Source organism: Dipodomys merriami, unplaced genomic scaffold (assembly GCF_024711535.1).
Source record: "Dipodomys merriami isolate MVZ:Mamm:240054 unplaced genomic scaffold, mDipMer1.0.p SCAF_6, whole genome shotgun sequence".
Lineage (NCBI taxonomy): Eukaryota > Metazoa > Chordata > Mammalia > Rodentia > Heteromyidae > Dipodomys > Dipodomys merriami.
This window is the reverse complement of record NW_027206179.1, coordinates 21979499-21994766: the sequence shown is the minus strand read 5'-3', so window position 1 is coordinate 21994766 and position 15268 is coordinate 21979499. Positions and strand designations below refer to the sequence as shown.

At 38.3% G+C, this 15268-nt stretch overlaps 1 protein-coding gene across 2 annotated transcripts in view; it reads left to right on the top strand.

The window, feature by feature from the left end:
* Rap2a (RAP2A, member of RAS oncogene family) overlaps window positions 1–15268 on the top strand; it is a 73386-nt gene that overhangs the window by 18711 nt on the left and 39407 nt on the right. Inside the window, exon 2 of one of the 2 annotated variants that reach the window (XM_070002715.1) lies at window positions 11585–15256. The exons of the other annotated variant lie outside the window; for it this stretch is intronic. Within the exon in view, the coding sequence (XP_069858816.1) occupies window positions 11585–11822 (238 nt within the window). The 3' untranslated portion in view covers window positions 11823–15256. Of the gene's footprint in view, window positions 1–11584; window positions 15257–15268 lie in introns of those variants that run through there. 2 annotated transcript variants of the gene reach the window in all.

Here is a 15268-nt window from a genome sequence, read left to right as displayed (position 1 = left end):
TTATTTTAAAAATATATTTTAATATTCCTTAGGTATTTCAGTGGCATGTATTAAAATATTTCCTTTTTTGCCTCTAATTTTGAGTCTTCTCTCTTTCTTTTGGTTATTTTGGCTAAGAGTTTGTAAATTTTCTTTATCTTTCAAAAGAAACAACTTTTCTTTAATTTCATCTCTGATCTTTATTATTCTTTTCTTTTATTATTTGGTGGTTAATTTTTTTTTTGCTTTTGTAAGACCTTGAGATGCATTATGAGGCTATTTATTTGGGTCTGTTTCTTAAAGTAGCCACTCATAGCAGTAAACTTCCCTATGAAAATTGCTTTCACTGTATCTCATAAGTTTGGGTAGTTTGTGTTTCCACTTTCATTTGATGATAAGATTTTTTTTTATCATGGGAATTTTTAAATTACTCCTCAAGTCCTCTTAATTTTTTAGTGATACACTGTTCATTTGAAAATATATTGTTCAATCTTTATGTATTTTATTCGTATTTTTTGCTGATGATTTCTAGCTTCATTCTATTATGATCTCATAAGATATAATAAATTATTCTGGTTTATTACATACATTAAGACTTCCTCTATGACCTAAAATGCCATCTATTTTGCAAAATCCTCAATTTGCTTATGAAAAGAATGTGTGTTCTGTCACTGCTGGGTATAGTATTCAGTACGTTACATCCATCTATTCTTTCTTTTAGTAGAAATAGGTATGTTGGAAGACCTCCAAGACAAAATTGAAGTTAGAAATGATTTTTAATCTTACTTAATAAAAAGTTTGTATGTGGAAACAAGATATATCCTTTAAAAAAACCTCAGGTAATTATAAAGTATAAGTAGAAATCCATAAGTAGTATTAATAGTGAGTTAACCTGATTAGCATTTGTGCAGATTTAAAGTTTCATAGATTACTCAGTACAGAAAGAGAAAGTAGTCACTTCTGTATAAAAATAATATTCTGTAAAAGTTAAGCCAAGAGGAAATTATTTTTAGTGTTTATTAAGAACTCTATGATTAATAAATGTTTCTTTACAAGTAGTGATTTTTTTATAATGTGTATACATGAACACAGTACAAGTGCCTTAGAAACAGCAGGTTAAATAGGAGGTATATGTAGTAGTTTCATTGAAATCTAATGTTTTTAGTCCTGATATAAAGCTGGACTTCTAAAATAAACAATACCTGTTAGTTTTGATTTCTACTTTTTCAAAACAATTTGCACTGTTTCCTTCAAGCAATGCAATACCACGCCCTTCATTATGCCACCTCTAAAATACTCAGTCACACACCCAATAACAATGTTTCAGTCAGTGATAGTCCACATATACCAGGGTATATACCACAGGATGTAGGTGGTAGTAGACTATACCATCTAGGTTTGTGAAAATTCACACTATGATGTTCACACAGTGGTAAAATCACCTACTAACATCTTTCTCTGAACACCTCCCCATCAAATGACACATAAAAGGGGGGCGGGGAAGAGGTGTATTTAAATAATTTCTTTCCACTGTTGAAGCTGTCACTCCAGCCCGAGTCACCACTGTCACTTGCCTAGAACACTGCGCCATTGCCTGCCCATTTTACTGCTTTACTCTTGTGCATGTGAATCCATTTCCTTGATATTAACCACTCTGATCTTTTAGCACATATACCACAATGTTTCCATGCAGAAAGATATTAGATGGATATTTTTCCTCTTCTCTGAATACATAGTCTGCTTTAACTTATGAAACGATATATTATCTAAGTCTTTCATCCATCTTTCACCATCTTGTTTTTCTTTGTTCTTTTCTTTATGCCATAACTGTGCTGGTCTCCTTTTGTTTCTTTTTCTTCTTCTTTTTCTTTTTTTTCTTTTTTTCTTTTTTTGGTGTCCTAGGTTTGAACTCAGGGCCGAGCACTATACCTGTGCTTTTTTTCTCAAAGCTAGTGCTCTACCACTTGAACCATATCTCCACTTCCAGCTTTCTTGGTAGTTAGTTGGAGATAAGAGTCTCACGGGCTTTCTTGCCTGGGCTAGCTTCAAACTGTGAAGCTTATCACTTGCCTACTGCCCCTTTACCTTAGCTGTTCATTTTATCTAAAATGGTTCCATCCCTAGGTTCTTCCCACTATGGTGACTTAACTTTTTTTTTTTTTTTTGTCGGTCGTGGGTCTTGAACTCTGGACCTGGGCACTGTCCCTCAGTTCTTTAGTACAAGGTGAGCATTCTATCACTTGAGCCACAGCACCATTTCTGGTTTTCTGAGTGGTTACTGGAGAAGAGTCTCTCAGACTTTCCTGCCCAGGCTGGCTTTGAACCATGATTCTCAGATCTCAGCCTCCTGAGTAGCTGGGATTACAGGTGTGAGCCACCAGTGCCCAGCTGTGGGGACTTAACTTTCAAGCCTCTGTTTAGTATCTTCTTTGAGGAGCTTTTTTTGCTCACTTCATGTAATATTGATCTATCCATACTAACTATAATGACTGCTACAGTGTCTAATTGTTACATGTTTATTATTTCCTTCAGCTTGAATATAAAACCTTGTCATGTCATCAGTCCCTCGTGCAGCCTAGTAGATACTCAAGAAATTAATGAAAACCCATGAACGCCAAATTCTTAGTGTTATAAAATGCAAACCAGCATTCAGACAAATGAACCATTTATGAAAGTAAAGGAAGACTTTAAAGGGAAAAGTTCAGTCTAAGCCCTGCATGATAATATTTTTCCGCTCAGTTCTGAGGCTTGAACACAGCCTCAGAATTCAGGTTGCATGCTCACAGCTAGTGCTTTGCTGATAACCAGTCTGGCGTTTTTGACAGTTAATTAGAAATAAGAGTCTTATAGATTTTTCTGCCTAGGCTGACTTCAAATCCCAATGCTCAGATCTCAGCGTCTTGAGTAGCCAGGATTATAGGCATGACCTACCTCATCTAGCTGATAGTTAAAATTTGATTTGTGAGGGGCCACTATATGTAGAAAACTACAATGAAAAACACAACAGAATTTAATATGCAAGATCTTTTTTGGAAAGTTATAGATGAGATTGAATTAAATATAGAGCAGCAATTTAACTAAACAAGCTAAACAGGATTAGGTATCATATGATTGAGCATCAGTGGACAGCTGTTTAACATCTCTAGTGGAGTTAAGTATGGAAGATAAAACCACATTGTTTCAAATGATTGGTGCATTTGATCTATATTTTTATTCGGGAGAATATTCTTTTAATGTCTGTGGGATCTGTAGTGATTTTACAGTTCCATTCAGGTATTTTAAATTTGTGCTTTTTTGTCTTGGTCAGATTGACTAGAGGATTATCAGTCTTACGGAGCTCAGTTAGTTTGGTTTACCTTCTTTTCAATTTTCTATAGCATCTTTTTAGTTTTAGGAATCATTAATGATAACAGAGAGTTGCATCATGAAAATTTCATAGATGCATACTTTGAACAAGTTTATCCCCTCCGTTATATTCCCCTAACTCTTCTCTGAAATCATTCAGTATTTGGTGGGATTCAGTGCGCTGTCTTTGTACATATAGATGTAATATACTTCCAACCTTACAGAAACATGTAACCCTAATCCTCATTTCCCTGTCCCCCATATTGTCCCTCTTTTATGTTCATGTCCCATTTTCATTATTATCATTAGACCTCAAACTGGGAGGTGGTGGGTTCACCTCTGTAATCACAGCTACTCAGGAAGCTGAGATCTGAAGACCCCTATTCAAACCCAGCTTGGGAAGAACATGAATGAGATGTTGGCTCCTTGTGTTTGGCTTACTTTACTCAAATAGAGTGAGTTTCAGTAAATAACTAGTTTTTAATTTCATTCATTTTCTACATTATTTTTCAGTTTTGATTTCTTTGTTTCTTGTTCTTTATGATTTCTTCTTTCGACTCTCTTCATTTGTCTTTGGATTTCCAAGATCATTTTTAAATTTTAAAATATTTAGGTACTTCTAATTTTTAAACTAGTTGAGTATTCTTAAACTGAAATTCAGAGTAGCATAATGTTGTCCAGAAAGTTTCAGATTTTAGAGGATTTGGGGTTAGGAATGCTCATATGTAGTAGCTTTTTAGATCGGGTCATATCTGAGTTATACCCACAGCTATTGATTATCTTGAGCTTTGAGGATTAGTCACATTTTCCTGATTCTTTGCCTGTTTGGTAATTTTAGATTGTATGAAACCTTTTGGCATTATATTGCAATTTTTATTTCCTTGCAGCAAAAAATCAACCCACTTAGGTTCTAACTGTAAACTCTATATAGCTCTCCTTGTCTAGGGGATGGTTCCCATGTGAGGTTAATTTTCATAGACTTCCTGTGTATCTTATACACACCGTAAGTTTGAGAGGCTAGTCTGAGAGTGGTTTAAATTATGGTTCAGTTCTCAAAACCTTTATTACATGCCTCTTATTTATTTAGATATGAAAGACAGTCTGTGATCATTCTCACAGAGATAAAATTAAGACTGTATTCTGTTCTCCTTTTCTTATCTAAGATATATTGTTTAATTTGAGCTAGTAGCCGAGAAGAAAATCTGTTTCATTTTTGGGAAAAGAAAGAGAACCAATTGACCTGTGAGAGGAGAGCAAAATGTCACTAATCACTGTACCTTATATGGGGACAAAGACAAACACTTAACACTAACGTTTAACAGAGCTGACAGAAAGGACAAACAGGCTGTCTTTGGATATAAGTTCTGCATTACCAAAGGTGTTCAGACATAAACTACAAAGCCATCTGGTGAGGTTGACTTGAAAGTGATTTTGAAGCATCAGGTGTTTCAACATTTTGCTTCAAGACTCTCTTAGAGGAGATTTTAACACTGTGGAAAGTTAAACAAGGGGGTTTAAAAAGGCTCCTTTTGATTCTTTTCTGATTTCAAAGAGAATTCTATTTCAACCTGCTTATGACTAAGAATATAACAGCATGATAAAATTCCTATGAAATATGGCCTTCTTTAACATGCTACAGCACCCTCAACAGAAAGTTAATGGTTTTGTCAATTGTGACATCTGATGTCTTGTCATTGATGAATAAATGAGGGGAAGGAGCCATCGATTGTGGATTTCTTCAGTGTTATATGCGATCACAAAGTCATAGGTGAGCCCAGGGCTTCCTAAACTGTCTGAAGCTCTAGGAATTCATCTTCAAGACTTGTAGAGGTATAGATGAGTATTTTTCATATTCCCTCAATCCCACAGAGTCAGAATCAATAGCTCTGGAGTAGGGCCCAGAAATCCGTATCATCTTAATGACTGACCAAGAATAAAATGTATATAAACACACATCTATCAACAGATACTAGGCCAATTACAAGAGAGGAGAAAACAAAGCATCCAATTCTTGAGCTGATATTTGCTAAGCTGCCTCACTAGAAGCCCATCAACATTCTTCAGCTAAGCAGTGTTTCATTCAATCCATTAAGCACAGCTGCTTAAAAGAGCTGGTTTTATTTATTCATACATTATGTAATCATGCTCGTGGATACAATAAACAGTATGGAAATTCATGTCAATAAAACAAGTGTTTGTCCACAGACTGTAAACAAATTAATTTGAGCCGCACCAGTCACTGTCTGCTGCTGGTCATACTCCTAAAGGATACTCCTAAAGGAATATGAAGAGCAAGAGCTGATACTGATCTGATTGATGCTTGACGTGTCAGCAGTGTGATGCCCTGCCTCTGACCGGATTAACACTAATACAAATTCATCTTGGAATTTTGCGTTTTCCATTTCTTACCCAAACAATGTGTTTAGAAAAGGGAAGAGAATGAAGTCAACCTCCAAATGTAGAACATGAAAACACCTTCTGTTGCCTATTGCTGAAGTGCCTGTTCCAGTCCTGCCATGAATGTCACCAGACCAACGTGACCTCTGGTGAGGCCACTTTTGGCACCCCAGTTTCTCCGTTGTATTTCACCTCCAGTGAATGTGTTTCTTGAATGTCTGGATCTTGGAGGAGATGAGGGAGGTCTTACAGGTGCGTAGGCCCATTTGCTATTACTGAGTCCACCAGCCGTGCCTTCCTCTGGCCCTCGCACTGACTGATCCTTGGCCCACAAGGAATGCTCTCCCTGGTACCTGCGTGGAAAACTCTACAGCCTTCACTTCTTAGCTCACATACCACCTTCTCAACAGGGGCTATGGTGATCTTACTGAAAATGGCTCCTGGGCTTCCAGCCTGCTCCCTGATCCATGTCTTGGGTTGGTTTGGTTTTTGTTTTTTGGTGTGTTTGGGTTTGTTTGTTTGTTGTCTCTAATAAACCTGTAATTTACTTACTCATTGGTGTTACTATTAGTGTCCTCTTTACTATCCTCTACAGTATACCATTAGTGTCCTCTCCTGGACTGTCATCACTATGAAAGGCGGAGAGACATCTTAGAGGTCTTTATTTATAGTAACAATAGTCTTTATAGGAAACAATATATAGTAACAATTTATATATATATATATATATATATATATATAGTAACAATTTATATAGTAACAATAGGTCTTTATTTATAGAAACAATAGTATCTTAGCTCTCAGCAAATAAATGTGTTAATTAAGCAAATGGCTCTTTGTTTACTGATAGTGATCAGTAAAAAACTATACCATGTCAGACGGTTTTCCCATGCAACCTGTAGAAATCTTTTTTTTTTTTTTGGTCGGTTGTGGGGCTTGAACTCTGGGCCTGAGCGTTGTCCCTCAGCTCTTCAGCTCTAGGCGGGCACTCTACCACTTGAGCTACAGCGCCACTTCCAGTTTTTCTGGTGGTTTATTGAAGATAGGAGTCTCACAGTCTTTCCTGCCCGGGCTGGCTTTGAACCGTGATCCTCAGATCTCAGCCTCCTGAGTAGCTAGGATTACAGGCCTGAGCCACTGGTACCCGGCTTTAGAAATCATATAGTTATAAAAACATCCCACATAATCACCTCTAAGCAATATTGTCAAATACTGAGTGGAGCTGCTTGGGTCTTGAGTGCATCTTTCCTCTGCCTGAGAATCAGCATGCTAATGGTAGCTGCTTTACTGATAGAATTGAAAATCTCTGCTCCTCACTGTGTGAGCCCTGTGAGCTCTTCACAAGGCTTTCCCTGCATTTTGGCTTTGCTCCCATACAATTCCTCTCTCTTCTACAGGTCAGACTGTTAAATGTTCTCAGAAGAGTGGTAAATGATAGGTGCTGCTCGTGGGTGTTGTAATTTTTTACTTTAAGAACACCTAAGAAATTACCTAGCCCAGCTCATTTCAAGAAAGCTCCGCGAGACTAAATGTATCTAAATTCACAGAAGTATCTAGAGTTCTGGAAGGGAAGCCCTCATCTGGTCTGTACCATATTGATCCATGTTGGTTCTTTGGTATTGTTTTTGACTGTGTGTCTCCAGCCCAGGGTTCTGTAGCACCCCCCTTGGTTCCCAGACTTCACAACTTCTCAAGAAATCTCTACCTTTCCTTTATCATTTCTGTCATCTTACATGGGGGCAAGGGGCATGACAGGGACAAACAAACACCCTGTTTTTACCTAGTCTTGACATTTTTCTTATTATCTCAGTTGACCTTAATAATGACCTTGTGTGCTGTATGGAAATAGATATTCCCACTTTTTTTACTGACAAAAAAATATGATACACAGTCATGCAGACTGTCATTGGCAGAACTGAAAGGGAAGACTCCAAATTGTACTTTAAAATATTTTCTACTATCTCAGTTTGTTGGTGTGCCAGGCTTAGGGCTTGAACTCAGGACCTGGGCCCTGTCCCTGAGCCTTGTTGCTCAAGACCTAGCACTCTACCACTTGAGCCATAGTTCCTCTTCTAGCTTTTTGGTAGTTAGCTCAAGACAAAAGTCTCAAGGACTTTCCTGCCCAAGCTGGCTTTTTGAACTGTGATTCTCAGATCTCAGCCTTTTGAGTAGCTGGGATTTACAGGCCTGAGCCACCAGTACCTGGCTGTCCTAAATTTTAATGCTAACAGAAAGACAAAATTGGTCACCATCTGGTATTCTACAGTGCACATAATTTTATCTCAAGATCTTACTCCGTTTTTTTTTTGTTTTTGTTTTTTGTTTTGTTTTGTCAGTTGTGGGCCTGAACTCTGGGCCTGGGTGCTGTCTTCTGCTCTTTACCTCAAGGCTAAGGCCATACCACTTGAGCAGCAGCGCCACTTCTGGCTTTTTTTCTGCTTATGTGGTGCTGAGGAATCAAATCCAGGGCCTCATGCATGTCAGGCAAGCGCTCTACCACTGAGCCAACTTCCCAGCACGTTACTCAGTTTTTTTTGTTGTTGGTTTTTTTTTTTTTTTGGGTCCAGTCATAAGGCCTGAACTCTGGGCCTGGGCACTGTCCCTCAGCTCTTCAGCTCAAGGCTAGTGCTCTACCACTTGAGCCACAGCGCCACTTCCGGCTTTTTTCTTTTTGCTTATGTGGTGCTGAGGAATCGAACCCAGGGCCTCTGGCATGCAAGGCATGCGCTCTACCACTGAGCCACCTTCCCAGCCCTCAGTTTTTTTTTTTAATCTGAGGATATTAATAATCTCTAGCATCTTGAGTAGAAAATATTACTGATCATAGATCTTCTGGTAGTGATTTTTAATGTATATTATAGAATATTACTAACAGTTATTAAATGCTACTCTATTTGGACCTATGGTTACAGTGTCTGGTTACTCTTTTTAGAATTGAGTTATAAAATGGATAAAATTACTGATTTGAAGTGTGTCATCCAACTTTAATAACACTATTATGCAAGTTTTAGAAAATCCATGTATTCTAATATTTCCTGTACTTTTCAAGTAAAAGTAAGAAAAATATTTCCTCTTTAAGTATAAGACATGATATAGTACTCTATTTAAAATATTCCTTAAAATATTCCTTAAAACTTACCTTTCACCTAATAATAGAAAGTGGTATCTTAATCACTTTTCTTATTAAGTATTGTTAGCAGATTTAAATTAGGTTTTAAGTTCTACCCAGTATTCTTAATTGTATTGTTTTTGAGTTACCTCACTGACGACATGTTAAGGTACTTGGTGATACTTTTTAGTCTAAGGAAATGCAGTTGTATCTTCTCGAGTAAGAAGATTAGAAATTGTCAGTGTCAGCTCCCAGCCAACCTCCTCTGTACCACCGACTCAGAGGACTCTGGTGCAGTTAGCTGGTACTTGGTGTTACACATAATAGTTTGTATGTGTGAATACCAAACTAAAATTGGGAAGAGCCGTGTGTGTGTGTGTGTGTGTGTGTGTGTGCGCGCGCGCGCGTGTGCGTGCGCGTACATGCGCATGCGTGCACGAGTGCATGCGCACTCAGAGCTGTCAGCATGTTCTCATGGCTTGGTACAGTGTATTACAGGTTCATACAGATACGGAGTCCTTTGATACAAGTTGGAGTTGTCCATCCATATCCTGTATTATGATGATATCAAAATTCTAGGTTCACCCTTGATGTTCCTTTCACTCATATTTAAGTTGTTATATGTTTTGCTCAATAGCATACTTCCTGGAGTGTGCCTTCAAATTGAGACCAGGCTTCGTGTGATCTATTCTTAAAAGAAAAAAAGTGAGACTCAATGGGAATGGTTGGTTTCCAAATTAGAGAATCATCTTGACAAAACAGTGAAATGGTGCAAGTGTTAGCATGACCAGCTACTTACTTCTCTGTTCTTCAGTCCTGAATGTTTCTTTAAAAATATGGAGCTATAAGAATCTTGCCTCAGGGGCTGGGAAGGTGGCTCAGTGGTAGAGCACTTGCCTCGCATGCATAAGGCCCTGGGTTCAATTCCTCACCACCACATAAGCAAAAAGAAAAAAAGCCGGAAGTGGTGCTGTGGCTCAAGTGGTAGAGCGCTAGCCTTGAGCTGAAGAGCTGAGGGACAGCACCCAGGCCCAGAGTTCAGGCCTCATGACCAGACCCAAAAAAAAAAAAAAAAAAAAAAAAAGAATCTTGCCTCAGTGAAGTAAGTCTTGGCTGTAGAGAGCTGCGCGCAGCCGCACCTTAAAGATGGCGCCCGCTTCCGCCCTCTGCCTTCCAATGGCGAGCGCTCTCTGGGGTAAACAACTCCTTATATGGCTAAGGCATAGAATCTGGCTTGCTTCCGCACACCTGGGCCTATTGATGGCTCGGGGTTGGCTACCCAGCGGGTACTTAAGGCTGTGTGGGATTCTCCCCGGGGTCAGAAGGTTGCTCAAAGGTCCTGAATAAACTGCTGAGAGAAGAGCTCGGTGTTGCGTCTTCCTTGCTGGTCGAGGTGGTCGTGACACTTGGCTATATAGTTTTCTCTTCTGACAGGTTAATTGTGTCCAGTCACATTTGCTCTCATTTACGTGGAGTTTTACTCTTTACCTTCTATATAAATCAGGTGTAAGGGAAAATACACACACACACACACACACACACTTAAAATAAAATCCCAGAAAGGACAAAGATCTTTTGAAATGATCTTCAAAGTAAAAGTAATGTTAATATGTATTAGTTACATTTCTTATAACCAGCAAGGTACATACAGATGTGCAGTCCAGAACTAGGTACATCCACACAAGGCATCTGTTGTGTCCTATGCTGCATGAAGCGGCCATTGTAGAGAAAATCATCTGTAAGTACCATAGTGAGCTAGGGCCTTCCTTGTTCTTTGTTGGTAGACTCACTACCTTAAACAGTCAGCTTTTTGAAAACATGTTTACTCAGAAACACATATTCTAGTTAAGAAGGAAAAGATGTCTAATCCTAGTCTTTTAAGGACCATACTTGTTTCTCTTGCAACTAGCAACTCTATAAGTTTGGTTAAAAGAGAAGGGTGAAGTCGTATTTGATCATTATCATCCCAGTGATTTCTGCTAGTTTTCTTTTTCTTATTTAGGAACTTTTTTTTCTCATTTAGAAACTAATTCTTATCTCTTGTTTTTTTTCTTAAAACATGATTGGTTTTTTATACTTACAAGTACTGACAAATGATGTTTACTCCGTAGAAAGAATCATTTCATAATCAACTGAAATTTCAAATAAGCAGGTTTGGGGGATTTTTTTGTTTTCTTTTTGTCAGTTGTGGGGCTTGAACTCAGGGCTTAGGTACTGTACTTCAGCTTTTTCACTCAGGGCTAGTGGTCTACTGAGCCACAGCTCCACTTCCAGTTTCCTAGTTGTTAATTGGAGATGAGAGTTTCACAGACTTTCCTGCCCCTAAGATCCTCAGATCTCAGCCTTCTGAGTAGCTAGGATTATAGGAATGAGCAAATGGTGCCCAGCAAATAGGCAGTTTTTAAAGCAGAAAATTTTAACCTAATAGGAGTTAGTCTGAGATTCGGAAAATAACTTTCCAAGTATATCTGAAAAGGTTAATTGATTTTTAAAGGATGCATGATTGATTAGTTTTTTTTAAAAAACACACCATTTAAGAAAAAAGTCTTTATTTTAAAAAATAAATAATGATCCATTCTGAGAACAGCTTCAGAATGGCTCTGATAAGTGTCAGGCCAACAGGTGCAGATAATTTCTCCCACAACTGAAGAGACCACTTATAGAAGGATATGGTGAAAAGAGAAAACCTATTTGCCCTGTCAAACTTTATGCTAACTGCCACGATCTGTGTGTGTGTTGTGTATTCTCTTGTAGGTATGAGAAAGTGCCGGTTATCTTGGTTGGGAACAAAGTGGACCTGGAGAGCGAGAGAGAAGTGTCCTCCAACGAAGGCCGAGCACTGGCCGAAGAATGGGGCTGTCCTTTCATGGAGACTTCTGCTAAGAGTAAAACAATGGTGGACGAACTATTTGCAGAAATTGTGAGGCAGATGAACTATGCTGCTCAGCCCGACAAAGATGATCCGTGCTGTTCAGCCTGTAACATACAGTAGCACCTGAATGTGGCTGATCTGGGCTGGGATGTGCCTAGCATCGCCTAGTCTGTTGCAGTTGGCAGGATGCATGGTATGAATCCACAGTGCCATGCAGCCCTTACTCAGAAACCATGTCTTTGAGCACAGTGGGGCTCAGTGACTACGGTCTTCACCATTGTCCTGTCTCCTTCATGCGTCTGCAACTTGAAGGCCCAAGCCATCGATCTACAGGGTGATCTCAGAAAGCGATGGTGGCCTGGCCACTGAGTTGACAAAGCAACTATTGTATAATTTGAAAATAATCATGAGAGAGTAACCAGAAGAGTTCCTATGACCACTTACAATTAAAATATTTTGTCGTCTTTAAAAAAAAAATAAGTAAAAGGAGAAATATTTTCCTACAAGAGTACTGAATTTCTGGAACTTCTAACCAGTGTATTCCGTCAAGTCGGACACCAGCTGGCCTGCCAACAGAACTGCGGGGAGAGCCTTCGCTCAGCTGCCACATTTCTGTTTTTCAGAATTCATGAACTGTAGATGTGATTCTAATTTGTGACATGAAACTAACTCATGCATCAGTTCTTGATAGCGTCAAAGTCAGAAAAGGTTGTGTGCAGATAGAGTCAGGCTTTAGAATTTGTTAAGTCACCTGCTTTGCCACAGAGAACAGAGGTTCTCACAGGGGTTTGATCAGAATTAAAGGCACAAACCCACCTCTCTTAGCCAAGCAGAGATGGTCTTTCTTAACAAGAAGGAAGCAACTGAGATGGAGAGTTTACCTAGCCTCCCCAGCACGGGCGATCTAGGAGATGACCTAGTACCATCATGTAAGGAAAACAAAGCCATGCTGTTCCCGTTTGCAGAAACCTGACAGGACAGGTGTCTGGCATTTTATGTTCATTAAAGCTGTAAATTCCTCCTCTGCCTTTAAGGGCTATGGTTGTGATGTGAGCCTTGGCTACTCTGCTTTGGAAATCCAGTTTGCTGTAGCAGAGCTTTATTTGCAAGGCATTAAAAAAAAAAAAAGAAGTTGAATAACCATGTGAGATAATTTGAGTTTAAAAGTAGAACGTAAATTACAGAGTGGAAGGTAAGGGACAAAAAAAAAACCTTTTTATCTTTCATTTTCCTGAAGAATTATATAAAGGTTTTCTTACAACAATTTTGCCCTGATTACTGAAGTGGCAAATAAGGCTGGCGTGAATATTTTGTTTTGAAAAGGTGCTCAAGCTCTGACATTTTTGGTTTTCATAGCCTAGCCGTGAAGTATTTATCATTTGCATGAGTAATGGCACAGGAAGAACCTATTCAGAAGTTTTACAATCAAGGGTAGAAGGGTTTTCACCTCACTTCAGTTATAAACGCTGAAGAGATTGTCTTGAGCCCGCCCTCTGGAGATAAATTTGGCCTTCAGAACTGCAATATCACTGAGCCTGCGATATACGTACCCCTCACACTTTCCTCGTTCCACAGTCTTGTGCAAGTAACCTCTGGTCTTAACGTGTGTAACTGAGGGAAGAGTGTGTGTTCGTGTGTGCATGTGTGTTTACTGTTTCTAAGAATTTGGCACAAGTCAGAGATAATCGCCTATCCTGAGAGTCTATACTGTATCAAAAGCTTTTTTTTTCTTTTAAATCATCTTCTAGACATCATGGCCATCATGGACAACCCCACCTCCAGCTGTTTAGTAATTGGCATTAAGCTTAAAGGATAAGGAAAAAGGTCAGTTATATTTTTTCAGAGATGAGAAAACTGAAGAAATAATGTGGGTAAAAACCAGGTCATAATTGTTAGAATCATTGAATTATATTTACAATCTTCAACACAATGTGTTTTTTTAATAATCTTCAATTAAATGCAATTCATAGGACAGTTTTAAGCAATTGTATTGAAACAGACTTCACTATGTAAATGTTGATTTGACTCAAACAAATCAACCATACAAAAAGTACAACTCACCTACTAAAGAAGACGTTTTTGAGTGATTTGAGGTTTGAAGCCTCTGACTTCTCAAAATGAGTCCAGTTTTGTAAGATTTCACAATTAATATCAAGTTATGACCTTGTACAGATTCCACAGTTTTCTCTCATGCCATGCTATGCAGACTTGAAGAATAGGTGAGATCACAAGAGAAAGGTCTGACAAAATGTAAGGTGGGAAAGTTATTTAAAATGTGGGGTTGGGGTTTGAAATACTTGTCGGACAATAAGGTGAGCTTTCCTTTGAAGATGTCACTAGGAATGATCAGCCACCTAATCAGTGTTTCCACATGGCCACAAATGCAGTGACCCTGTGTCAAGTCATACCATATGGGTGTCCTCCTGCACTCTCGGCCTTCTGGCATGAATCTAACTCGGTGCAAGCGGATGAATGTGTTTGCTGAGATAGTCATTGAAAACTCAAGAGCACGAAGATTAGACTTGTTGGCACATTAAAAAAAAAACAAAAACAAAAAAAAAAACAGTGTCTGTAAAGGAGAGTTGGTGACTTTAGGTCACTATTTTATGCCCTGATCAGACTAGCAACTAAATAAGTTTTTCTAACATGCCTTAAAAATATTATGGTTTGATCCAAAGACCCATTTTTTCTTTAGCTATCGTGATAAGGTTTTTCTCTTTGTTTTTTTACTTTTATACTAAGGCAGCATCTTTTTTTTTTCTTTTTCCCTTTTAATGTTACAACTTTTTTCTCTTAAGCTGTGATAGTGGTGGTAACTTGATGCCTTTGAATTTGTTCAGCTTACTGGGAAGAAGCCAGCATTTGTCAGAAGTATTACATAAAATCTTTCCTTAAACTGTTGAAAGGTGCTCCGATGATTCTTCTCCTTCGGTTTGTAGAATTAAGACTGAACTTTTCCCTCCTTCACTGGGTTGCCATCACTTTCCATGGTGAAACTACTGATTTGCTTTTCGTGTAAGGAAATATTGCCTGAGGATGTCTCGTATTTGTTTTCCAGGGTGAATGTTGTCAGTGTCTGTGTGCATATGAAAGTGTTGTGCATAGTTTATTGATGTTGGGTTGTTTGTTTGGTTTTCTGTTCTCCTTAGCTCTTTGTTAGCACTGGTTAAGCTTTAATTGTCTCCTTAACCAATCAAACATTAAAGACTATAGGGGTCTTTTTCTTTCCTTTTTTTTTTTTTTAACTTGTCATTGTGCATCTATTAAATCTTGATCAGGGTTTCAAGAATGACTACAGTAGGTTTTGAAAACAGACTTAACCATTATTGATTTGAGGTCTCCCAGAGATACAGTTCACAGTTAATTGTTGAGCTCTAATACAACTGACCATTTCAAATTTGAACAACAATTTATTGTTTTGTAACAATGTCAGTTGTTAAATCTTGGCATTTCCATTAAAACATGAATTGTAGTTAGAACTTGATGCAAATTCAACAGTTGTATTTGGAGTTAAATTATTTTAACAAATAAATTTATTTAATGAAGCTCTGGAATTTGTGGGGTTT